This window comes from Medicago truncatula, chromosome 2 (assembly GCF_003473485.1).
Source record: "Medicago truncatula cultivar Jemalong A17 chromosome 2, MtrunA17r5.0-ANR, whole genome shotgun sequence".
NCBI classification, from domain to species: Eukaryota; Viridiplantae; Streptophyta; class Magnoliopsida; order Fabales; family Fabaceae; genus Medicago; species Medicago truncatula.
The window spans coordinates 48,739,304-48,765,786 of NC_053043.1; the positions used below are offsets into that span (position 1 = coordinate 48,739,304).

At 31.8% G+C, this 26,483-nt stretch overlaps 4 protein-coding genes and 1 pseudogene across 5 annotated transcripts; 2 read left to right on the forward strand and 3 right to left on the reverse strand.

Annotated features, from left to right (window-relative positions):
- The first annotated feature begins 3,150 nt into the window (after positions 1 to 3,150).
- Positions 3,151 to 3,845, forward strand: LOC11432935 (uncharacterized). The gene has a single exon (XM_003597497.4). The coding sequence runs from the start codon at positions 3,210 to 3,212 to the stop codon at positions 3,705 to 3,707; it is 498 nt and encodes a 165-aa protein (XP_003597545.2). The 5' UTR covers positions 3,151 to 3,209; the 3' UTR covers positions 3,708 to 3,845.
- A 521-nt stretch (positions 3,846 to 4,366) lies between these two features.
- On the reverse strand, positions 4,367 to 5,127 carry LOC11436337 (endochitinase PR4-like; annotated as a pseudogene).
- Positions 5,128 to 9,753: 4,626 nt separating this feature from the next.
- LOC25487916 (endochitinase PR4) lies at positions 9,754 to 11,316 on the reverse strand (the record flags this gene model as incomplete). Its single annotated transcript, XM_024776816.2, has 2 exons — positions 9,754 to 10,408; positions 10,887 to 11,316. Coding segments are annotated over 2 exons (840 nt in total), but the record flags the coding sequence as incomplete, so codon positions are not given.
- A 3,589-nt stretch (positions 11,317 to 14,905) lies between these two features.
- On the reverse strand, positions 14,906 to 16,398 carry LOC11435251 (endochitinase PR4). Its single transcript, XM_003597500.4, has 2 exons — positions 15,911 to 16,398; positions 14,906 to 15,485 (listed from the first exon to the last, which is right to left on the reverse strand). Exons 1-2 carry the CDS (start codon positions 16,350 to 16,352, stop codon positions 15,079 to 15,081), a joined length of 849 nt encoding a protein of 282 aa, XP_003597548.2. The 5' UTR covers positions 16,353 to 16,398; the 3' UTR covers positions 14,906 to 15,078.
- Positions 16,399 to 19,457: 3,059 nt separating this feature from the next.
- LOC11435252 (polyadenylate-binding protein-interacting protein 3) lies at positions 19,458 to 26,003 on the forward strand. Of its 2 annotated transcripts, XM_024775811.2 has the most exons (14): positions 19,458 to 19,598; positions 19,767 to 19,924; positions 21,212 to 21,348; positions 21,552 to 21,742; positions 22,574 to 22,751; positions 22,869 to 23,105; positions 23,443 to 23,570; positions 23,665 to 23,731; positions 23,843 to 23,882; positions 24,154 to 24,467; positions 24,564 to 24,704; positions 25,039 to 25,134; positions 25,227 to 25,283; positions 25,684 to 26,003. In XM_024775811.2, the coding sequence occupies exons 2-14, from the start codon at positions 19,768 to 19,770 to the stop codon at positions 25,693 to 25,695; spliced, it is 1,755 nt and encodes a 584-aa protein (XP_024631579.1). In that variant the 5' UTR covers positions 19,458 to 19,598; position 19,767; the 3' UTR covers positions 25,696 to 26,003. The 2 variants fall into 2 exon arrangements, with proteins under 2 accessions (XP_024631579.1, XP_024631580.1); XM_024775812.2 differs by lacking the exon at positions 21,212 to 21,348.
- The last annotated feature ends 480 nt before the right edge of the window (positions 26,004 to 26,483 follow it).

Genomic DNA, 26,483 nt, shown 5'->3' on the forward strand with positions numbered 1-26,483 from the left:
TTATAAGTTCTTTGGAGATTGCTTGATGTATGTGCTTCAGTATTGACACTTTAGAGCTTATTAAAGTTACCTTGCCTTAGTTAATTATTTTGTTCATCCATATGATTATTAGGTTCATTTATGTGCCTGCTCCTCATACTAGCAAAGTTCTAGCTGATACCTTGGTTCAGTGTTTGATGGATTGGAATCTAGATATAAAGTTGTTCACATTGACTGTTGATAATTGTTCTACCAATGATGTTATGATTGACCGCATTTTGAAAGTTCACCTAGGTTATTTGTATTGGGTGGTCAATTGTTTCACATGCGCTGTTCGACGCATATATTGAATTTAATTGTGAAGGATGGCTTGTCCATAATCTCTGGTGCCATTGAGAATATTAGAGAAAGTGCTGTCTATTGGACAGCAACACCAAAAAGAGAGGAGAAATTCATAGAGACATGTGGCCAAGTGAACATTTCTTATGATAAAAAGCTTGTTCAAGATTGCAAGACTAGGTGGAATTCTACATTTTTAATGCTTGTTGTTGCCATACACTATAGAGATGTGTTTGATAGAGCAGCAAAACGAGATGCTCAATATAAAACCTTGCCGGATGATGAAAATTTTGACATCTTAGGTTGGTGGAAGGCTAATGGATTAAAGTATCCAATCTTGCAAATGATCGCCAGAGATTTCTTAGCAATTCCTATTTCAACTGTTGCGTCAGAGTCTTCTTTTAGCACTAGTGGCCGGATTCTTACTCCTCATCGTAGCAGATTGCGTTCAGATACTTTAGAGGCATTGATGTGTGCTCAAGATTGACTATGGACTGATGTGAAAAGTAATCAAGTTTATAACAAGTTTTATTTTATAATGATTAATTATATATTTTTTTTGGTGCAAGATTAATTATAAAATGTTATTATTGACTTTTTCTTTTCTTTTTCAGGTTCAGCAAAATCAAATGTTGATATCATTGAAATTAATTCAGTATTGGCAAATATGGATGCTGACATTATCGGTGAATGACATTGTTGAAGCTAAAAAAGACAACTTCAGGAGCTAGGAAGTGAAAGTGATTGACATTGCTGAAGCTATAAGCTGTTTTTGTTGATGATGAATTTTATTTTATGTTTTGTTTAATCAAAGAATTTTATTTCTATTAAATGTAGTGAACTTTATTTATGTTTTTATTGAGTCAAGGATCTTTGTTGTTGTTATAATCTATCGATATTATGTTTTGCTAAAAAAAAATGCATGTTATGAATTTTTGGTTTTAAATTTACCTAAAAAAATAAACAAATTTTTTTCTTATGAATGTTATCCATGGATATCCGTATAAATCCGTGGATACCTCAAAATCCATGGATTATCCGCTAAATGAATATCCGCATGGATATGGATAGGGTACGGATTTCATATTTATCTAACGAGTGGACACGGATATCACACTCTCCGCATCCATGGATATCCATTTACATCCCTACCCTTGAATAAATGGATGGATGAGGAATGAGCATACACATATTTTTTAAAAATATAGAAAAGAATTATATAAGATTGAGAAACAATTATATATTTTTAGGGTTTGTTAACTACGCCTCCGGGGCACGGGTGAAATCCAAAAGTTGAATTTTTATCTTAAAAATTTAAGTTTTTATCTTTGATTAAGTAATAATTATACAACTTTTTACAAGCATCAGATGAGGTTTCCACGCAATAAGAACCACATTATGTGATTCTTCATCGCCAATTTGCTATCCTTATCTATTACATAGGAATCTTTGACACTCTTTAAAATATGTTGTGCTTGATGAATCAGCCTCTTAAAATTCACATCATGAATTTCTTTATTCCTCTAACTCCACAAGAAATGGCAAGACATTACCCAAAAAGTCCTTTGCTCAATTCCTTGATTCCAATTCATATCATTACTCTTCATCAATTGCTTAGTATCCCCCATGAAGAACTAATTTCAAACACCTGGATAAACCATATTCAACCATAGTTGACATGACAAGAGGATAATCTATTATCCTTACACAATTATTCCTAAAAAGATTTATATGAATGAAATAACATTTAAGAATATGGATGGGGCTTATGAATTTGGCATACACATAGTGTGCAGGTCAACTTTGGAGTTAGAAAATGCTATGCGAACAAGAATAAGAATGACAACACTATATCATCATTTAGGTTTGTTTGTTCTAAGGAAGGTCTTCAAAAAGCAAGCAAGAGTGATCCTTTTGTTAAGATCCACAATGTTAAGGCTAAAAAAAATTGCAAAGCAATAATTTCCCTTGTATATAAGAATGGAAAGTTTGTCATTTATGAATTTGTGGATGAACATAACCGCGCTCTACAAAATCTTGAAACAACACACATGCTCATTGTCGACAAATAGGCTACATTTGATCTTCAATTTGAATCGAACTAATGATGAGACCTATACTTAATTTTTTATATTTTCCTCTACAACTCATTGTCGACAAAATCAATTCATTAAAACTAATGATGAGACCCATAATTAGGAGTGTATTAGATTGAGATTTTAAAAGATTATTGGATTGTATTGATTTATTAGGATTTTAAAAGACTTTTTTTGAAAGACTTTTTACAATTAAGATTTTTTGCAAGATTTTGATGGATTCATGATATAGATTTTAAAGGATTTTAACGGATTTTTAAGATTTTAAAAGGGTCAATAAATTTAAAGATACATTACAGACAAAAAAATCTCAAAAACAAAAGTACAGTTATAAATCAACCGAAAAAAAACATTGAATCAATGAGTGTAATATTTCTTCAAAAAAAAAAAGACTATTAGATAATATACTACTAGCAGGTTGATTGATCTTAAAAATTCTGGACATATGATATCAAAATAAATAGAATTAAAAATAAGTTATGTTAGTTTATTGATTATAATAATTTGATTGAAAAATGCATGTTACATGTAGAAAAATGCAAGTAGAAAAATTATTATGATACCAATGAACGTAAAGTTGTGATTTTTATAATAATTTGATATATAGATAGATGGTAAATTAACCACAAGATTATACAGTACATTCTTTTTTTTAATGAACGTAAAAGTTATGTTAAGAAAAGTGCAAGTTAGAGGTATGAAATATCCATTTATTGTTTGGCTGTTTAAATTAAAATTCCATTGATAAGTTGAAATTGAATTGAGTTGAGAGGAAGAAGAGATCAAAAAAGAAAGATGGGGTGTTCAGCATCAAAGAGAGTTAACACCACTTTCCAAACCTCCTCCGAATTCAACTCAGCCTGCGAGACAACCTTCACCCACTGCCTCTCCCTAACACAACACACCTTCGAAGGAGTCTTACCCTATCAACTCAAAACCGCTTCCGATCAAATCCACACCCTCCTCACCAATCATCCCCTCATCCACAACTGGGTCCCATCTCCTCCCGATCGAACCCAAGTTGACTCCGCTCTCCGCCGTGTCCTTCGACCCGATCACAACCGCGACAGCGTCCTTCGACTTCCGGTTTTCAAGGAATGGGCTCGGTGTCTTTACACTGACGCTGTTTTGGCTTCTGCTGGTAAAGCGTTGATTGTAAGAGTTCCTGTTGGTGTTGCTGGAATTGTTGGAATTGGTACTGTTGCGAAATCTGGTCCGGTGCTGCTTGGGGGTTTTGTTGGAGCTTACTCGCTTGGTGTTGCTCTTTCTATTTTTCTTGGTTTATCCGCATAAATTAAATTAAAATTCTTATCGTTGTATTTTTGTATATGTTTGTTCAAACTCTTGTCAATTCTCAATATACATAAATGAATATATCAAGTACAATTCATATGTGTGATATATAAACCTGGTATACTCCTTTCTGCCAAAGACTCTTTACCTAACTCAATGATCACTTTATTGCCCTCTTATTTTGGCATGGAATGGAAATTTTGGATGTAACTTCCTTTGCAAGTTTTTTCCTTTCCATATCTTGCAGTTGCAAGCAGACTTCAAACGGGTGAAATCACTCCACAACTTCACAAGTTGAATACATGCTACTACTATATTCATTTGAGTGTATTAATTGTGAAAATGAGAAATTAAGTACAGGAATATCAGCAGATGAATGCAGGGATACATACCATGCCAAATATTCATTCTTTGCCAGTTTACTTTGAGCAGAAAGGAAATACTCCTCCTGCAAGAAGCACTACTGATGTTTGTGATGAGACTTGATCAATAGAAGCCAAAACCAAAAGGGTAGGAATTGTGTTTTTTTTGTTTTTGTTTCTTCTTATACCATGTTTGAGTTCAGTTATTTTCTAAAATACAAATATTTATTTTGTTTAAGGTTTCCTATTTTCTTGTTAAGATAGTAAGTTAATCAAAGTAAGCAATTAATGCAGTGGTAAAAGGAGGAATTGAATTGTTGAATTGCGTATACATTATGATATCATTTATTCATTGCTACATATATAATCATCAAATCAAATACTATAAAATCTATTGTATGGATTGCTAGCTTAGAAAGTAAGCTTATCACCAGGAGCAACACCCAATTGACTACAATATTGAGTGTAGCAACCAACACGAGTCTGAACTGTAGTTGGCTTAGCACCATCACATTCAAGTCGACCATTAATGGCTCTAGTGGTTGCACCAAAGCCTTGGTCCATGACATTTTGCACACACATGTTTCGTCCAATACAGGATCATTGGCCACTGTTTCAGGAGAGTTCAATCCATCAGAACCATTGTCCTTTCCAGATAATTGAATCGGTCCACAACCATAGAACCCTTTGTTAGGGGCACATGTGTACTCTGCATTGCTTTCATCACAGTAGTCTTATGATGCACCATCAATCTCTTCAGTATAGCAGAAATCTGCATCAACATTAATTTCACATGTTATGTGTGTTCATAAACATGGCCCAATATTAAAGAGAAGATCAGATAAAAATCATGAAATTTACATAAGAGTTGTGTTATTTTGACATGTAAATTTGACATCATTGCTAGGCAAACTTGGTGGTGTTCGGCCTGCATAACAAGGACCTTGTTTGCACCCTGTGCCACAATATGGATCAGTGTTACCACAGTACCCAAATTGGCTACAACATAAACCTTCCTCACACCCACAATTTTGAGCACTAATACTTTTTGGAACCATAATCATAATAAAAAAGGCTATAGCAAGTTTTGCTATAGACATGCTTAGTGATTTGTTTCCTATCATAGTCATATTATGGGAGGTATTGAAGTTGAGTTAAGATATTTAATCAGCTGGTGGAGAGGTGTTGTGGATGTGATGAAGAAATATGTATAATTAGTTATGTGGACGAGGTTTGAGTTTGAACATTTCAAGATCGAATTTCCAATCCTTTTCTGGAAAGCATGGGTTGCTCTGTGGGTAGACATTTACTTTGACTTGTCTATAGAGTGTACTTGTCAAACACGGTTGTGTTATTAAACGATGATAGCGGAAATATATTGCTCCCTCCGTCCCTAATTATAAGACCCTTTTGAAAAAAAAATTTTGTCCCTTTTTATAAGACCCCTTTGTTATTTCCAACTACATTAATTATTTCTTTACATACATGCCCTTATATATTATACATCTTTTTCTTCAATCAACAATAAATAATATGTTGAAAACATAAACTAACTTAAAGGATAAAATTGTAAAAACAATAGTGATTACAAACAACTTTAATACAAATATTCACTATCTTAATTCCCGTGATTTTGGCGAAAAGGGTCTTATATATAGGGACGGAGGGAGTATTAATTTACACGAGGGAAGATAAAGTGTCATCGATCACAATTCAAATTCATTTTTATCAATGGTTATGAATGAACTAAAGATAAATGAGTTGGAGAAAGATATAATTTTTGATAGAACATTATGGTATCGTTTTATTTAGGTCAAATGCATCTAAAGATCCTTTAAGTTTTTCGTTTTTCTCAAAGTGGTCCTTTAAGTTTCAAAAGTCCCAAACAAGTCCTTTTAGTTTTTGAATCGTTTCAAACAAGTCTTTTTAGAGGATGATGATGATGATGATGATTCAGATGATAACAACAAAGAGCATCATCCACCATTTGTCATGCCTAAAAAGATGACTAATTTTAAGTGGGTGTTAGAAGCCAGATTTGGTACCAAAGATGAGTTCAAGAAAGCAATTATCAATTATGCTATCTATGATAGGACTTGTTTGAAACGATTCAAAAACTAAAAAGACTTGTTTGAGACTTTTGAAACTTAAAGGACCACTTTGGGAAAAACGAAAAACTTAAAAGACCTTTAGATGCATTTGACCTTTTATTTATATAATCAATCCAATTTAATGAGATAAAGTTTGGTTGTTGTATCTCATATAAAGTCATTCTCTTTAGTCCGTAACACCTAACTCTTGCTCGCATTGTCATGGTTGTTAGATTGGATAATTTTTGTGATTAACCAAATTTGAATTTGGGAATTTTAGTTAGTGTTTGTCACTTCTATTTTCTACAAAAATAAAATCATTCTCAAAATTGAACTTAATAACATTGACTTATCTAATCATGAAAAATAAGTCATACATTTAAAGACATTAATATGAAATAAACTTTTAAATAGATTGACAAATCATATACACTTTTTAAAATGTCAGACACACTAAAAAAGTAAACTTAATATAGAAAAAAGTAAACTTAATATAGAAAACATGTCAATAAGGCTTAAACCTTGAATTTATTTATCATACTAGACTTAAAGTTGGCAAAAAAAAAAAAAAACTTTCTAGCTAGGCCTAGTTTATTTTCATATCTAGGTTCATTCATTTCAAATTTTAAAGATTAATTAAGTTTTTGGTCCTTCAAATATATTATATTACGATTTTAGTACGCCTAATTGTTTTTTTTTAAACAATGTACTTCAAATATTTTCAATTGACAATTTTGATCACTGCTTCTAAATCAAATTATGTGTAATTTCAAAATTTGAGCTATTTTTGAGTTATGTTTAATTCAATATCAAAATCTTTCTTGCAAATGTTTATATATAACTTTTTAACAATATATGAATTATATATGAATTTTTATGTTTTTAACGTTTAAAATTCATATTTAACTCTTTTTTTGTTTAAAAATTATAAAATGGAAGAATTATAAACTTTTGTTGAGTGATGAAGATGATTTGTTGGTGGGAATTTTGGATGTATGCCTAATTAAGGCATGGAATGGGAAGTTTGGATGCAACTTCCTTTGCAAGTTTTTCCTTTTCATATCTTGCAACCAGGCTTCAAACGGGTGAAATCATTCCACAACGTCGTCACAAGTTGAATACATGCTACTAAGTTATACATGTCATGGTAGATATTCATTTGAGTGTATTCATTGTGAAAATGAGAGAAATTAAGTGAAAGAAGATCAGCAGATGAATTCAGTGATACATACCATGTCAGATATTCATTCTTTGGCTGTTTGCTTTGAGCAGAAAGGAAAGACTCCTCCTGCAAGAAGCACTACTGCCACAAACAGTTTAATCCTATCAGAGATGCTGAGTTCGAGATGGGACTTAATTGATCAATGGAGGCCAAAACCAAAAGCGTAGGAATTGTGTGTTTTTTTCGTTCTCCATATACCATGCTTGAGTTCAGTTATATTAATATAGATAATCAGATAGAATAACAAAGAGACTAACAAAAACTGTTAGAGTTTCATAGAATATCAATTGTTTAACATTATAAAAGGTTATTAGAGAATATATATATATATATCAAACCTAATTGACTCTAAACTAATTGGTCCAATAACATCATTATTTTATTATTATCTAACACTTATCTTTAAACTCATGATTGATCAACAAGAAACATTGTGAGTTTGTCAAACAAAATAAGAAAGCATACTAAATAATAGGGTTAATAGTGTTTTTCACCCCTGTAATATAGGTCATTTCCGGTTTTCGCCCCTATAAAATTTTCGGTTTGAATTGCATCCTTGTAAAACTTTTTTTTTTTTTTTTTTTTTTCTGGAAAACACCCTTCCCCCATCCAACTCAGCAAATTCGCTTACGTGACGCTGATTTGGCATTTTTTTTAATTGGCCATGTGTAAAAAATATATCCACATCAGATTTTATTTTTTAAAAATAAACAAAATCCAAAAAATCATTAAAATATTCATTTTTTTTTTCAAAAATTTAAAAAATCGAAAAATAATTTTAAAAAAATTCAGAAAAAATATTAAGATTTTTTCCAAAATATAAAAAAAAACAGAAAAATAGTTTTGTTTTTTGGAAAAATCGAAAAAAAAATTAGATTTTTTTTTCAAAAATTAGAAAAAAAAAAACTATTAAGATTTTTTTCGATTAAAAAGATTTTAAAAAATTCTGGAATTTAATTTTCAAAATACAAAAAAAGTAAATTTTCAAAATTAAAAAAAAGGTCAGATTTTATAAAAACATTATGGAAAAAAAATATAATTTTTAAAAATCTGAATACAAATTTAGAGGGTTTTAAAAAAGTCGTGGAAATTTCATTTTCCTAGAATTATGCTTTTCCTTAGAGGAGGTAGAAATCATAAATCTTATATTTGTGGAATGAAATGATTTTTTTCCCAATATTTTATTAAAATTTGGAATAAAATTTTTCGAATAAAAAATATGAATTTTTTCTATATTTGTATACAGATTTTAAAAAAAATTTCAGATATTTTTTTTTTTTAAAAAAATCTGACCTCTTTTGTAATTTTGAAAATTTTCTTTTTTTTATTTTGAAAATTAAATTCCAGAATTTTTTAAAATATTTTTAATTTTTTAAAAAATATGATTATATTTTCTGATTTTTTTTTCTAATTTTTGAAAAATAAAATATATCTTTTTTTATATTTTTTTATTTTTTGGAAACAAATATGACTATTTTTTTGTTTTTTTATATTTCGGAAAAATCTTAATATTTTTTTGAACTTTGTAAATTTTTGGAAGAAAAAAAAACTGAATATTTTTATGTTTTTTTGGATTTTTTTTAAACAAAATATTTTTAAATATTTTAAAAATAAAATCTGATGTGGATATATTTTTTACACATGGCCAATTAAAAAAAAAATGCCAAATCAGCGCCATGTAAGCGAGTTTGCTGAGTTGGGTGGGGTGTTTTCCGGAAAAAAAGTTTTACAATGATGCAATTCAAACCGAAAATTTTATAGAGGCGAAAACCGGAAATAACCTATATTAAAGGGGTGAAAAACACTATTAACCCTAAATAATATAAACTTTTAACACTACACCTCAAGTTAAAGCTTACTAAACTTTTAGTTTATTATAAATTAACCCTGAAAATAAACTAAATCAGCTAATAGCATGACTAATGAAGAACAACAACCAAAGTGAGTTATTAAGATAGAGGAAGCAGCAAGGACCATCAACCAGTCAAATAGAGAACTAAAGACGCATACAAACAAACTGGGAGAGTGTTCCCAAACACCCGTTGAAACCGAAGTTGGATTTTTATTTTACCAATCAATAGCAACAAGAATCAAGCAAAGAAATCCACGTAGGACAAAATCATTTCAACCAAAATCAATGCTAAATGATATTTTTTTGTTAAGTAGTCTAGTAACTAGAGCTCACACATTTTAAATGTGGATGAGTGGACTGTCCATGGTTCGAATTCAGGCATCTGCATATAATATGCAATATTCCTATCAACTAAACTAAACTCACGGGTTAATGCTAAATGACCTTCTAACACAATGGTAGCACAAGACCTATAAATACCAATTTTCAATGGAGAATATAGAATAACACAAAACAACTGACAAAAACGGTTATGGTTTCATAGAATATCAATTGCTTAACATTACAAAAGATTACTAGAGAATATATATAAAACCCAATTGACTCTAAACTAACAGAGCAAATAACATAGCTCATTACTTTATTATCTAACATATTTGATGATTTGATTTGATGAATTGCCTATACATTATGACATCATTTATTCATAATACATATATAATCATCAAATCAAATACTATAAAATCTATTGTATGGATTGCTAGCTTAGCAGTTAAGCTTATCACCAGGAGCAACACCCAGTTGACTACAATATTGAGTGTAGTAATCAACACGAGCCTTAACTGTGTTGGGGTCAACACCGTCACATTCAAGTCGACCATTAATGGCTCTAACCGTTGCACCAAAGCCTTGTTGGTTCATGACATTGTGCACATGATTCATCCAATACCATAATGCTGTCTTGAAGGACACTAAAGGATCATTGGCCACTGTTTCAGGAGAGTTCAATTCATCAAAACCACTGTCCTTTCCAGCTGGTCCGTAATTAAAGTTCCAAGATAATTGAATCGGTCCACGGCCATAGTATCCTTTGTTAGGGGCACACGGGTACTCTGTGTTGCTTTCATCGCAGTAGTCCTTTGATGCACCATCCTTCTCTTCTATATAGCAAAAATCTGCATCAATGGTAATTTCACACGTTATGTATGTCGAAAAACTGAGAAAATGGAGATCAAGAAACGTGAAATTTAGTTATTAGTCTTATAGATGTATGTATGTATGTATGCACAAAATTAAACCTAGCCAAACCATATAGCTTATACGCTAGAACAAGAATTGAACTAAATGAGGTCTGGTTAGTCTCAAACAACTGTTGACCAAGCTGAAATGCTAATAAAAGTTAATTGAAATTGTAAAGGTTTTTGACAAATATATTTTTTTTATTAACTAAATTCTCAAATGATTATTGAAAATAATAACCATTGATCATATTAGTTCTTAGTTCAATCAATTTAATCACTGAAATTGTCTTGAAACTGGCATGGTAGAAAATATTAAATTTTAAATACCATTCTAAAATTTTGTTAATTTTAGTAATCAATATGCATGAAAACTAAATTGTGATTGATTCTTTAAATGAGTTATAATACTTACGTCCAGTTTCATGAGTGAAATGTGCAAAAGCAGCTGCGATTTCGCGTTTGGAGTCATCTACAGAACCAACCCTACCAAACTGATTATAAGAACCGAGGGCATCAAGAAAAACAGCTCTTGAATAGAAGTTCTTTCCTGCACAACTAGAATCAGCTTGATCAATTATACTATTGAAGAATTCTTGTGTAACAATGTCAGCCACGTTGACATCATTGCTAGGACCAGGAGTACTAGGTGAAATTTGGCCCGCATAACAAGGACCTTGTTTGCACCCTGTGCCACAATATGGATCAGTGTTACCACAATATCCATGTTCGCTACAACATAAGCCTTCCTCACACCCACAATTTTGAGCACTCGTATTTTTTGAAAGGTTATAGCAAGTTTTACTATAGACATGCTTGGTAACTTTTTTCCCATCATAGTGATATTATTGGTGGGAGGTATTGAAGTTGAGTTAAGATATTTAATCAGGTGGTGGAGATGTGGTGTATATTTATATTGACGAGGAGTGCTATGGACACTCTCTTTCTAATACCCACTTTTTTATTGGGTGAAATTCATGTGGGTACCACACATTGAAAATGGATTCCACATAAAGTGATGAGACCCACATGAGTTTCATCCAATAGGACGATGAGTGTTAGTTAGAGAGAGTGTTTCTAGCATTTCTCTTATATTGATAGCACGGTGCTCTGAATGTGATAAAGAAACATGTAACTAATTATGTGGACGAGATTTAAGTTTGAACATTTCAAGATCAAAATTCCAATCCTTTTCTAGAAATTAAAGCATTGGTTACGTTGTGGGTGGACTTTTACTTTGACTTGTCTATAGAGTAATAGTACCTTCTTCAACACGGTTGTGTTATCAAATGAAGATAGCCACAATTTTTTTTGGGGTACAAATGTCACAATAATTTTACTTAATTGAATTATGGTATACATGAACTAATTTGATGTTGTAATGCAACTAAATTTTTTAGTATAAGCTAAAAACTACTAAAAGCACTAAATTTAAGCACAAAAAAAAGGGCCAAAACTCAGAAAACATAATAGCAAAAAAAGCAGGAAAATTAAAAGATAGTTTGCTAATTACATAATGCAATAGTTTTTTTATTTTTACAAAAGACAATGACATGAGTGAAAGAAATGAAAAAACAAATGGTTAGTGATATAATAATGGTAATGATCGTGATAGTAAAATAAAATAAACAATTAACAGTGAGAAATACGTAGTTTATCAAACTTTACGGTTCCCGTGTAACCAAAAAAAAAACTTTACGGTTCCCGCGTTATATCTATCAACGTTGTGCATATCAACCAACTTGATTGAAACAATTGACATTTGCCCAACTTAAGGGTTCAAATCAAACATTCAACACAAAATTTCGGTTACGGATGAAAATAAATCAAACTGATTCAAATATATTGACGGTCTACTTCGAGTTCAAGCAACTATCTTCTTTCTTTTTATGCATAAAAATTTAGTTGACTTGAACTCCAAGATTAACCAAGATCTGAATATGCATGAAGACTGATGTTTTGGGAATTGTTAGAGCAACTACAGTGGTAGTATTTTGACCCAGTCCGTCAACATGTCACAACACAAATATCAGTTTTTCATGGGTTCATTTGTTGGAGTCTGCCAAGCTGGAGTTATCGTTACTTCAGCAAGTAACGTTGCTTTCTGACACCAATTGTATATTTAATAGTATTGTTGTTTTGAGGATATTGAAGAGAGGAAGTTAATTTTGTTTCTTGCTTTATCTGCAATTCATTTTTGTTCAGAGAAGAAAGTGAACCATGACAAACTCCAAATCACTTTGGTATAAAATAGATTAGTTAAAATCATGGGCCCAATATAATTTTTTAAGAGTTACACCATTGGAGTATAAAATAGATGAGTTACTTTGAAATGATGTGGTGGTGTGGACCCCACCTATAATACTATGTTGGGTTGCACCATTGGAGGTGCTCTTAGAATTAAGTGGAAATTAATCAAAAATGAATGTTGACTCAATTGGTAAGAAATCATCCGACAAAAAGTTAATCACATTCACAATAAAAGTTGAACACAAAATTTTACGAGTAAGTCAACTTTTTACCAACTAAGTCAACATTCATTTGCGATTCAAGTCCCTGTCTATTGTATCAAGCACCTACTATCAATATAAATGTATTGATAAAGCACATATTTAAATAGATAAAATTAAGATTATTTATAATTTTATTTAGTTAAAAGTGTTAAAATTTAATCCACAAAAGAGTCTTTCCCATTTACCATGTCAGTCTTTTTAAATAAATATTGATATTTTTATTATTAACAATATTATATCTGTACCTTGTATTAAAACATTTTTATTAATTTAAGCACATTAGCTTACATCAATTTTTAGTATATCTAAATACATTATTGTAAATATAATTGTAAAAGGATATATATCATATCGAGTCGGATATTTTTTGTGATTATCGAGATTCAAATTTAAAATCTTCTCTATGTGTGAATTTTAGTTGGTGCTTGTCACTCCTGAGAAAAAGTCATTCTCTCTAAAATATCATGGTACATCTTAAAATTGAACTTAATAACATTGACCTTTTCTTAAAAAAAAAAAAAAATTGACCTATCTCCCATAAAAATAAAAATAAAATAAAAAAATTGATCTATCTACTGGTTGGTCATTTAAAAATAAATCATATTGTTTATTCAAAGACGTTAATATGGAAGCTCCTAACGTTAAAAAATTATATTTAATTCATCTTTTCTTTAAAATTATAAATTTGTGTGAAAAAAATTCTTATAATATTTTAAATGTGCCCCATAAATCCATTCAAAAATTCAAGAGCAAAAATTCAAAAATTCTTATAATATGAGTTTATTTAAAAACATAGAGCAAAAATTGTTCATAAAAGCATATGAAAGGACCATTGTTTTGAAGAATTTTTTTAAAGGAAGCAATAACATTTTAAGATTTTTTTTTATTATATACTGACTTGTTGAGTGATGTTGATGGTGATGATTTGTCAGCGGCTTTTTATAACAGCATCAATAATGCTATTTTTTTTATGAAGGATTTCTCTAAGAAATACAAGAATGCAAAATAGGATATTTAACCAATCAAATTCTAGCTGACTGTGCATGGAGAGTAAATTAGTATTATTTTAAGTGTTTTTGCCACATATTCTTGCGCTTCATACTCTGGTAACTTGGTAAGAACAAACATTATTCTTGTAACTGGAAGATAGTTTGGATGTATCATCCTTTATATATAGGATGTATGTATGTATTGCATAAGAGTTTTTGTTTTTTTTTTTTTTTTAATGGCAAATTTTATTAAAAAAACTCGATCCTTGCACAAGGCGAACAAAAATTGGTCATTCAGAAATTACAAGACAAAGGTGCCGTATATAGGCGGAACACTTAAAAGAAAACTTCAAATAGACACTAAAACCCCACCACCTTATCAAGACCTACCTTCAACACCATTAACAAACACCCACCAACATCAACGTCACCGCGTAAATTAAAACCCAGTTGCAAAACAACCACTGAAAAAACAAAGTCCATAAACACCAATCGCTCGCTACTCATCCAAAAAAAACCCTAAAAACCACCCAACCTAAAGAAAAACCATCCCTCCAAACCAAACAACATTTTATCATCACCATAGTTGAGCTCAATTTGACACCCTTAAGTGTCCTTTTCCAACGCTTCTTCAGATTCCACCATCTCTCTAAATGTGGGTTTGGACTTTGGAGTTGCAAATTGCAAAACTTTTTTCTTTTGGGATGTTCAAAGTCAAAGGTATGTATTAGATGGAGTATAGTTTGTGTATGCCTAATTAATGCATAGAATGGGAATTTTGGAAGTAAATTCCTTGCAAAAAAAATTCCCCTTTCCATATCTCGTAACCAGTTTGTCAAACGTGTGAAATGTGAAATCATTCCACAACCTCACAAGCTGAATAGACGCTATTAGTTGTTGAAACAATCTATGATTTTAAAGTAATATCAATATAATCATTAAGTTGGTGTGATTGAGTATGGCTTATATTGAATTGTGTATACATTATTTTTCCTATAAAGAATTGTGTGTATACATGTATTATGATATCATTTTCATGAGTCCAACATTATGATATCATTTATTCAAATATATATACTAAGTATATATTGTATGGCTAGCTAGCTTAGCAAGTAAGGTTATCACCAGGAGCAACACCCAACTCACTACAATATTGAGTGTAGTAACCAACACGAGTCTGAACTGTGGATGGGTTAGCACCATCACATTCAAGTCGACCATTAATGGCTCTAATGGTTGCACCAAAACCTTGGTTGATGACACCGTGCACGTTATTCATCCAATACCATAATGCTGTCTTGAAGGACACTGTAGGATCATTGGCCACTGTTTCAGGTGAGTTCAATCCATCAAAACCATTGTCTCTTCCAGCTGGTCCATAGTTGTAGTTCCAAGATAGTTGAATCGGTCCACGACCATAGTAACCTTTGTTAGGGGCACATGGCCACTCTGTGTTGCCTTCATCACAGTAGTCCTTTGATGGACCATCAATCTCTTCAGTATAGCAAAAATCTGCACAACATTAATATCACATGTTATGTGTGTTCATAAACAAGACCCTAGTTGTCCTCGTGAACTTAGCTCAGTTTGTAGGGACAATGCATGAAATAGGTAAGACCTGGGTTCGAACCCCGGCCGTCACAGAAAAAAAAAAAAAAAAAAAAACGACCTTAATAAAAAGATAATATATATGAGATTAAAAATCATGAAATTTACTCTTAGAGATGGTGGTTGGGTCTAACACAACCCCACAAAACCAGCTTGTGAGGTGACGATTGTCCCCATTTATAAACACATTGTCAGACCATGTCATATTCAATGTGGGACTCTTAACATTTATCCAATAGTTGTGTTACCAAATTTGACAACAAATTATTAGTTAACACAGTTTAAATATATCGTTAGTTTTGTTTGGTTGATGGTAAATGAATACTTACGTCCAGTTTCATGTGTGAAATGAGCAAAAGCAGCAGCAACCTCACGTTTGGAGTCATCCAAAGATCCAGACCTACCAAACTGATTATAAGAATTGAGGGCATCGAGAAAAGCAGCTCTTGTGTAGAAGTTCTTTCCTGCACAACTAGAATCAGCTTGATCAATTATACGATTGAAGAAATCTTGTGTAAGGATGTCAGCCACATTAGCATCATTGTTAGGCAAACTTGGTGGTGTTTGGCCTGCATAACAAGGACCTTGTTTGCACCCTGTGCCACAATATGCATCACCATTACCACAATACCCGTATTGGCTGCAACACACTCCTTCAGCACACCCACAATTTTGAGCACTAACATTTTTTGGAACCATGATCATAATAAAAAAGGCTATGGCAAGTGTTGCCATACATATGCTTAGTGATTTGTTTCCCATCATAGTCATATTATGAGAGAGGTATTGAAGAAGTTAAGTTTAAGATATTTAATCAGCTGGTGAAGGGTGTGTATTTATACTGTTAGTTAGGTGTTGTGGTTGTGATCAAGAAATGTGTAATTAGTTGACAAATTTGAGTTTGAACATTTCAACATTGAAATTGCAATCCTTTTCTAGAAAGCATGGGTTGCTTTTGGGTGGACTTTTACTTTGATTTGTCGAAAGAGTGTTGTGTACTTTATTTGTCAACACGGTTGTGTTATTTAATGATGGCCGTGTACATGTTTTGATGAGATACATAAAAATAACTTGCAAAAATACCCCTAACTTAATTTAATTTCATTCTTTATCTTTTGTTTATGTCATTTTGCATATGAATTTTCAAACATAATATCTAAAACTCATATGAAATCATAATTATAGATTTGAATCTTGAAAATTCATATGCAAATTAAGAGAAAGGACGGAAATTACATGAAAAAATATAAAGGACAAAATCGTTAGTTGAATTTAAGTTAAAGGTCACAATAATAATTTGCCTAATTTTAAGCTAAATTCTAACATATCTTAGAGTTTTGTTGGGGGGAACTTCTACGGCACACCTCACAAATTGAGGTATACCGGTACTCTTACTTCATAAATTTATAAATTAACGATCATTTTATGAAATAAATAGGTATTTGTCAATATTATATTTTAGAAAACATCATTTCATAAGAAAAAAACTTCATTTCAATATTTATAAGAATCATATTAAATTTTTAACATTTTCTCATAAAAAATAATAAATATTCTTTCTTATGAGTAATAAAAATTCAAAAAAATTCAATTTTACATTTATCGATGCTTTTGGTAAATAGGATTTAAGTATTATAATTTTCAATGATAGAAAATGATTTTTTTTCTTCAAAAAAACAACTAATTTAATTATTAATTTAAAGGTTTGGTGCACCGGTACACTCAAAATTTTGGGTGTACCATAGAATTTGCCTTTGTTGGGTATCAATACTGTGTAGGCAAAAAAAACTAACATTTAAATTTATTTTAAAATAAAATTATATAAAAATGTGACATGACAATGAGTGAAAAATGCTCCTTAGATACCACTTTATTCACATAATGCTAGATAGTGAGAGGCGAAAGCTCCTGAAATTTTTCAAATGTGTTGGACAAAATGTTGTCAACACCTTTAAAAAATTTCAGAAATTTTCACCTTGCTAAAATTATCCATTAGCTAATAAAAACCGTTGATCTATGAGAAAAAAAACAGTGTTGTGCTTTGAAGAGTTAATGAGATCTAGTTTTATTTTTTGAGTTTTTAATATTTAATAATTTTTTGGGTTTTATATGGATGAAGATGAAGGTGTATGAAGATAACAATGAAGATGAAGAATAAGAAGAGGAGGAAGATGAAGAAAAAGAAAAAAAAGTTAAGTGTTGAAGGTTCAACGTAAGATAAAATACACCTACGTGATCCAACGATTCTCTTTTAAAAAAAAAGATCAAACAGTTTAAATTAAAATAATTAATAGGATCTATGGTAGACCACTCTTAAGGTTGGCCCACCATAGACATCATTTGGGTTGAACTTAATTGTGAGGATTTATTTGGCAAACGGAAAAAAAGTGGGGGACCAAAAGGTGCGTTTTATTAATTATGGGACCAAAATAAAAATTTGAAATTATTTGAGGGACCATTGAATCAAATAAACCTTTCATTTATTACCAATAAAATACCATAACATAAGGAAAATGCTAACAAATGTGTTCAGAGTATTCTTTAAAGATTTTAAATGACAAGTTTTTATATAAATTTATGCATTTAACGCATTGAAAAATGAAGTATATTTAATTTTGTTAAAAAATAAATTTTTAATAAAATCGTTAAAGATTGTTTCAAAATACTAGTTAACGAAATCCTACTTTTTTTTTATTATAAAGAGGGTGGAAGCCAGTCAAGCCCCATATTTTAGATGGCACGATTGCGTGCATGAACAATGATGAGAACATCCCCTCAAAAAATAAATGATGAGAACATTTTCTGATTATCTATCAAACGTTATGTTATTAGGTGGTCTATGTATCATTACTCCGTATATTAACGTGTGCATATTAACAAACTTGATTGAAACAATTGACCCTTTCCAATTCAAGTACTAAAGTCAAACATTTGGCACAACAAACTGTCGGTTACGGCATATAAGAAAAAACACCAAAGTGCTTAAATAAATTTATGTAATTGAAAGGATGAATTTTATTGAGTAAAAGTGATTACAAGAAAAGTTTCTTAGAGAAACTTTATAATGTATAAATAGCCATTCAAAAAAGAGCAGTGTGTATATATATCTTAAAAAAAGAATAGTGTATTTATATCTTGGTGTTTCAATAAGAGAGGTAGGAGTTTTTTTTTTTTTTTTTTTTTGAAGGAGAGGTAGGAGTTATAAGTATAACTATTGTTTATGTTTTGTATCTTACTTCAAAAGTAGATGCTCGACAACTTTTCTCATTCTATTGCAAAATATGGTATTTTGTATATAGGAAAGTATTATTTGTGTTTGATATTTTTATTCTATTTTTGTATAAATTTATCCTTAACAATGCAATTTCTTTTCAGATTTAAATTTAAAAATACATAATGAATATTAAAACTGAAATAGATGCATCGATGCACCTTTCACAAAGAAAAATATCGTGATCGTTTTACACAAGATTCAAAATAGATAATAACTCAGAAATGCAGTGTTGTATACTTGAGGTCGGTCAAACTTTTAGTTTGAATTTGGAGGATTTGAAAGTAACGTAACCATAAACTTTGAAACCACATTGTGGAGTCGAGCATTTAGGTATATGAGTGAACAATTTTCTTGTTTGAAGGATGACAACTAGAGCGAGTCGTACAACGCAGACAACGAATGCATGAGTAGCTGTTTATGCACTGACTTTAAAAAAAACTAGTAGTTGTTGATTCAAATATAATATCGATGCCTTTCGTCAAAAAATAAAACAGCTTCCTTTTGACTTTAAATTAAAAAACTTATGAATATTGAAACTGAAATATTGATAAATTATTTAACATAGATTTTATAAAATTGAAATAAATAGTGTAAAAGAGCCTACGACACTAGAATATAGGATACACGTGAGCACAGCAGATTATTGTTTATGCTTTTGAGCGCTCTTTCGTTTCTTGCACCTCCCTTCAAAATCTGAAAAACCACCGCCTCTCACCATCTCCGGTCGGTACTTGTGATCAAAGGTTCGCAAATTCGTTTTTCCAATTACTTCTTCTAACTCACATTACTCAACAAATTCGTTTTAGTTATTCACTTTATTCATTCGTAGCTCCATTTACTGTTAATGTTATTTCTTGTTTCTTGCATGTTGAAACCTAGTTATAATTGAAATTTCTATGTATTTTATCTAGGATGAGTTTGCAACCTGGGCAGTCTAAAGATGGTAGTTCACATGACCGACTAGTATATGTAACAACATGCCTAATTGGGCAGCAGGTAGAAATCCAAGTCAAAAATGGGTCCATATACTCTGGAATATTTCATGCAACAGATACAGACAAAGATTTTGGTATGTTCTTCTATTAGTATTATATTATTGCATAGCTATAAAGAACTATGTTTTTCACCTTCAATCAATCCATATAGAACCAAAAAGCTGAAAAGGAATTAATCAAGTTAGGGCCTTTTGCCAGTAAATGATCATTTCTTGTTGAAAATTTTGATACTGGACATGTCTCTTTTCATGTCTTGGCGGCTAGCCAAATGGAAGTGTTGTTTAGGTGTCCAAGCCGTGTTCTCAAGGCGTCTGTTTTTTTATTCTGACACTGAATGGAGTGTTAGACATTGGACTCGTATTCAACCCGAAGTGTTGGCGCTTCATATTGTAAAATGGAAATACATGTTATTTAGGATAATTGATAAAAAAAAAAAAAAAAAAAATTGGGAACTTTTAATGAGTTTTTAATTTAGAAGTTATAGTTTGATTAGGATTTGACTATGTTTTGTTCTACATCAATATTCCTGTTTTCAGTGTTAGATTTTTATATCATTGATGCGAACCCCAAAATCAAGTAAGGAAACAATAATGAAAATAAGAGATAACAATGGATAAATAAATAGTAGTGTTTTATTGAAAATAGAATGATAATAGATAGACGGCTTCTGTACTTCCCCAAAGCAAAGCTCCGACACAACATAGAGATGTATCCCACTCTCGCCCGAACAGAAAGTTATTATCATCATACCTTCCAACTTCTAAGGCTCTGTTTGGGAGTTTTGAGGGGAGGGGAGGGTTTGTGAAAAAAGGAAGGAAGAAGTGGAAAGAATGGAAAGCTACGAGAGTCGGGCTTTGGAGGTTTAGTTTTCTTCATAATACAAATTCCCCCTAATTTGGGGGAACTAAAAAATTGTATTGGAGGGTTTTGGGGGGTTTGAGTAAGTTTTTCAAATTCAACCTATGTTAGTTATAATACTTTCAAAGTTAAAAATACATTGATCATAAGTATTAATTTATCATTCTCTACAAAACCACTCTCAAAAAAATTTGAAAGATTTCTCTATTTTTTTCCTCTAATCTCATCCCTCCAAAACCCTCTCCTCCCTTCCCCTCCAAACTCCCAAACAGAGCCTAAAAATTTCTCTTAATATACAAATAAAGAGAACATTCTATTATTTAACCATAATGAGGCTTTTATTATTTAACCTTAATGGGCCACTTACTAATGACCTACTTAACACTACTTAGCCACCTCACTAATAATTTTTTAAGCCTATTGTGTTCAGACACTTCTCATATTGTTTCCTAACAATCAGAGAGAACTTGACTCACGTTGCTTCGTATATCATACTCTTCTAGGAATCATTTTGAAAATGGCTCGCTTGACAAAGGATGCATCTTCGCAAGGGAAGAAGTCTGGTGCAGAATTTGTCAGCAAGGCTCCTTCAAAGATTTTAATTATACCTGCCAAAGAACTTGTGCAAGTTATAGCACAGGTTTGCTACTTTTCAAGTATTTGCAATTACTTCTGAAATTGTGGTGGCTACTCATGCTAAATATATGCAGACACATGAGTTTTTATTAAAATGCTGTATAGTAAGCAATGGTATTGGAAAGTTTAATCTAGGTCGTAGGGTTAGGTGAAGTTTATTAAAGACATTGCAACTTGTTTCCTCATGATACTTTTGGTGTATGGCAGGGTGTTGCTGTTACTAAGGATGGCCTACCTAGTGAACCTCAGCATGGTAGGAATCAGGAAATCATGGTTGACTCACTGATATCTCAATCTCATCATGCTGAGCTAGGAAGAGAACTAGAACCCTGGGTACCTGATGAAGATGATCCACAATGCCCTGAACTGGATAATATCTTTGACGGCCACTGGAATAGGTTGTTTATCTTAATGAAATAAATTTGATGAACTGTAAAATTGTCTCTTTTCTTGAAACTTTGGCAGCAACATGTATGCCTGTCAATTGCCTTTATTCTCGAGTTCAGAAGATCGAGAAACTATACTATGTATGTTTTATATTCTAGGATAGGAATTTTCTTTAAAATAAGAGTCCATCTGTAAGTGGCAGATTTCATAATGGCCTATTAGTCTTACTCCATTTTATTTTTAAACTGAAGATATTTATCTTCCATTGCTATGAAAAACACTTGATATTTTGGTATTCAGGACAAATGAAATTTAGATGGCAAGAAGTAATATGCCTTGCTAGATATTGATACTGTGTAATAGTGTGTGCATAATTCTTTTTGTCTCCTTAAAACCAACGAATTTCACAAACTTTATAAGCATATGTTCCCCATTCTTTTTTGTGACTTTTGGAACCATATTTCTTGTTAGGGACCAATCAACCTGTTGTGATTCACTAAACTCTTGTGTTTGGAACGTGATTTTCGCAAAAGATCTATCTGACATTTGATGGGTATCAACTTCTTTCTTGTGCTGCATTGCGTATATTTTCGGGCTGTAGGACCATGATCATTTATAGAAATTAAGGATTGTTTATGGGTGATTTATCAAAAGGTTATTTTTGTGGCATATCAATAATCACTGAGGGAGGTTTGGTTGAGTATATGAAATTGTCCCTTCGGGACTGTCATAATTTTATATACAGGTTTTCCCTTTTTTTTTCATGTTTCAATTTTTTCCCAGCATATTCATTTAGGTTTGCATAGACAATTCCATTAACCTTCTTTTCTGTAATTTTCAAGGGGATGGGATCAGTTTGCAACAAATAAGGCATTGTTTGGGGTAAAAAGCACATTCAATGAGGAACTTTATACAACAAAGCTTGAAAAAGGGCCACGGACAAGAGAACTAGAACTGCAAGCTTTAAGAATAGAAAGAGAAATTGAGGGCGAGGAAACTCAAGATCTTCATCTTGCTGAGGTTAGTTTTGCTTAAAAACCCCTGCTCTTGTATTTTTTTTGCCACTTGTGAGTTTCAGCAGTTTTATATTTAATTGTCTATTTAAAATCCACAAACTATTTTTTTTTTTTTCAACAGGAAAGAGGTCTTCACTTAGATGGAGAATTTGACATTGACGAAGAAACTAGATTCTCTTCGGTCTATAGGGGTAAACATGTTGATGATGCATATGAGGAAAATGAAGACATGCTGATGGATTCACACAATTCTGAGATGTTTAGTGGTATATTCGGTTCAGTCGATGAGAGGTCTGATGAAATGAATAGTGGAGAAGGCAATGATGCAGCTCATGCATTGGCAAATTCCTCTTTCATGGTATCTCCTCATTTCATTATTTAATTATCAAAAGTGCTGGCAATTAGTAATTCTCAATCATTTTCTCAACCATTTTGTGCTTTGTAGGAGTTCAATGATTACCTGATAACTGACACTGTAGAACTAGATGGTGCTTTGTATATTAGTGCAGATTTAACATCTAACCATACTTCTAACTAAAGATTGCCTTGACCAGGAAAATGTTGATATCACTGTTCTTTTCAAGTTCTTTCCATGTTCTCCCTCTTTTTCTTTTGCATTTTTCATCTCATCATATGAAGTAATTGTTTTGCTTTCTAAATATTGCAATTTGTGTATATTGTCATTGTGTATGCAGGATCGCCCACAGTCATCGCAGTCAAATACTGGTGTAGATTTAAGCCGATCTAGTGCTTATGATCATGCTAAGCAGTTTACGTCTGAAATCCCTTCCAAAAGCTACTCTTTTTTGGATGGGGAAAGCAGGTGTTACCTTTTTCTCTTGTGTAAATCAATACTTGTTTCCACAAACTATAAGCATATATAATTTTACAAATTTTCATACCGAACAACATTACAGGATTCAGGAGAACCCAGTTCATAATCTACGTGGAGCCAGTGGTAACACCAAGGAAGAAAATCTTATAGTAAGTTGAAGTTTCAGCATTACTGCTCAAACATTTATCTACATAAACTTCTCATGTGAGACTGCTAGTATTTCTAATCTGACTCAATCTTATTTTTATTTTCTTTATTAGGTGCAGCAAGGTGAGGATGTTCAACTGTCTAAATATGAGGGTATGTAAAAAAATTCATTCAGCTTCCTTCCTCAGATTTGAGCAGCTCCAAAATGTTATCTGAAATGATGCAGATGAAACTAAACCATTCTGGTGTTAAGAATTATTTTGTCTGATATATACCTTATTAACTTATATAGGGAGTGCAGTAGCTTTCTGTTAGTGTCAATAGTACTTCTGAATGGCAGCTCTAACACAGATTTGAGACTTGATTTTTGTGGCTGCTTTTTCAATCATGTGTATTCCTCTGATCTTAGCAAATTTTTGTGCAGATTCACAGGCATCACTGTACTTCAAGAAAGATGGCTCTGATAAAGGGGTATTATCTCCTAATGCCAGCTCCTATGCCCCATCATCTCATATATCATTAAAATCTCGTGAGAAGACGGGATCCCCTGGGGATTCTACTGAGGGTTTAGCATATCACAAAGCTAATGGGGCAACAAAATATATAGATTCACGTGGGGCATCATCTGGGTCAGATTCTGTGAGAGGTGTGGCAGGATCTTCTGGTCCTGGTTTATCTCCAAGTTCGTCAGTTGGTTCATTGTCTTCTGAGAAATCGTCTTTGAATCTCAATGCAAAGGTGTAGCTCAAGAAGGAATATTTCACTAGCTGATTCTTGTTTTCTAAATTATTAACCAATGTCTGAGCTTCTCCTGTTTTCCTTTCATGTTGTAAGGAATTCAAGCTCAACTCTAATGCAAAGAGTTTTATTCCATCACCTGCTCGGTCTCCCACTCCGGTGTCTGATAGTTCCTTCTATTTTCAACCTAATGTAACTACTGTACCAAGTATGCCAGGCGTGCCCATGAGTATTGGGGTAAGTCATTCATAGTATTTATTGAACATGTAGAAGTGCTTAGTTATGGGTTGGAGTTACTTAAAGGTTACTTCTAAATTTAACTTGCATCATTAGATTAAAGAATTATGACAAACTGCCAAATTCACCTAGCACAATCACTACTGTCATGTGCTTAAAGTTTATTTTGAATTTCTGGTAGCTATTCATCCCCTGTTTTGCGGATAGGGGACTTTAATTTTGATATTCTGGAGATGTGTTTTATAGAGCTGGTTAAATAATTTGCAAACGAGACTTAATTTCTTTTATGCCTCGGTACTGTTCACAAACTATCTTTTTCACATATGGTCTGCAGGTTGGACCTAGTTATATTGGGCATCAACCTATCATATATAATCCACAGGTATCCCAAATGCCAACTCAAGCATACTTTCATCCAAATGCACCGCAGGTATGATATCACTTGTAGTATCTCTCTGGTGACTGTTGCGAGAATATGGATGCTTAAAGGCTTTACGGTAATTGCTTACTATCTAATTGCAGTACGGACAGCTTCTTGGTCATCCTACGCAAGCTTTATACATGCCGAGTTACCAACCTGTAAGAACTTCCATGTTTTACTCATAATTTAATTTCTTAAAAATGGTCGTTAGATAAGCATTTCTTATATTTTATTTTAGCAGTTATTTTGATCTTGATTTCTTGTCATATACTATGATTAGGAACTTCAAATTTGTACGGTATAATTTCATATATTTTACCCCTACTGTTGGCAAAATCAGCCATCTCCAATAAATTAATGCATGCTTAATGTTCCACGTTGATATATAATGCATGTTGGACATTCTTATCATGAATCACTATGGTGAAACTTAAATTTTCTTCAATTATAGGCATCTCAACTGAATTTTAACAGCCTTAGAAGCAATTAATTGTATGTTTGGGGAGCTGTATGCTTAATATTCTGGAAACTGGATCATCTGAAATCGGTATTTTGCAGGAAATGTTGTAAAAGGGACGTGATTATTGAAGACTTGACTGACTGTTATTAGCAAGTCAACTCCTTGCTCAAAAAGAATACATCAAGTGGATGTCCTGAAAAGTTTTAAATGATGCGATATCTTCAGCTGATAGAAAGGTTTCAAATGGTTCATTGTGAGACATAATTTTGTGATCGGTTTTCCGGTTTTATCCACCTTATATGCATGAAACTTATTAAAGCACCATAATCATTTTTAATGTTACGTTTTTTGGCATGGAGACGGAGTAATAAACTTATTAGAGCATAATCATTTTTAATATATATATTTTTTTTTTTAAGATCATTTTTAATGTTAGAAATTGTGGAATTTAATTATAGAGTAATAAACGCTAAAATCTTTTGGTTTTTAGGACTACTTACGTGTATACTACCGGTCTGTTTTTTTTTTTTCTTCTTATAAGTAGAAGGAGCTTTAAGAAGTTTAAGCATTTTGTTTTTTGGTGTAAATATTAAATGGAATTTATATAGTTGGGGAAACTCATGAATTTGAGATTTATTTAATTTAATTGTTATATAATATGTTTGGTTTCAATTCTGGTAGGCCAAAAGTGATTCTAGAGATTGTAGAATTGATTTTATGATGTTTGGATGATTTAAAGTATAATTGATTTCGTTTGTAGGATTGATTCTACTTGAAGTTATAATTTGTAGCTTTTGTCTTCTCCAATTGATTTTAGCCTTAGATTAATTGCTAAATCAACTTTTACATAAATCACTTTACATTCAACTTAGTTTTGTCCACAATCAAATTTACATAA

Excerpts from the sequence above, each read along its gene's own strand:
- LOC11435251 (XM_003597500.4), bottom strand. The coding sequence starts at position 16,352 with ATGACTATGATGGGAAACAAATCACTAAGCATATGTATGGCAACACTT. Across the intron at positions 15,486-15,910 it reads TTTCACACATGAAACTGGAC|ATTTTTGCTATACTGAAGAG; the intron begins GTAAGTATTCAT and ends AATGTTGTGCAG.
- LOC11435252 (XM_024775811.2), top strand. The coding sequence starts at position 19,768 with ATGAGTTTGCAACCTGGGCAGTCTAAAGATGGTAGTTCACATGACCGA. Across the intron at positions 19,925-21,211 it reads AGATACAGACAAAGATTTTG|GAATCATTTTGAAAATGGCT; the intron begins GTATGTTCTTCT and ends ATACTCTTCTAG. Across the intron at positions 21,349-21,551 it reads TTGTGCAAGTTATAGCACAG|GGTGTTGCTGTTACTAAGGA; the intron begins GTTTGCTACTTT and ends GGTGTATGGCAG.
- LOC11432935 (XM_003597497.4), top strand. The coding sequence starts at position 3,210 with ATGGGGTGTTCAGCATCAAAGAGAGTTAACACCACTTTCCAAACCTCC.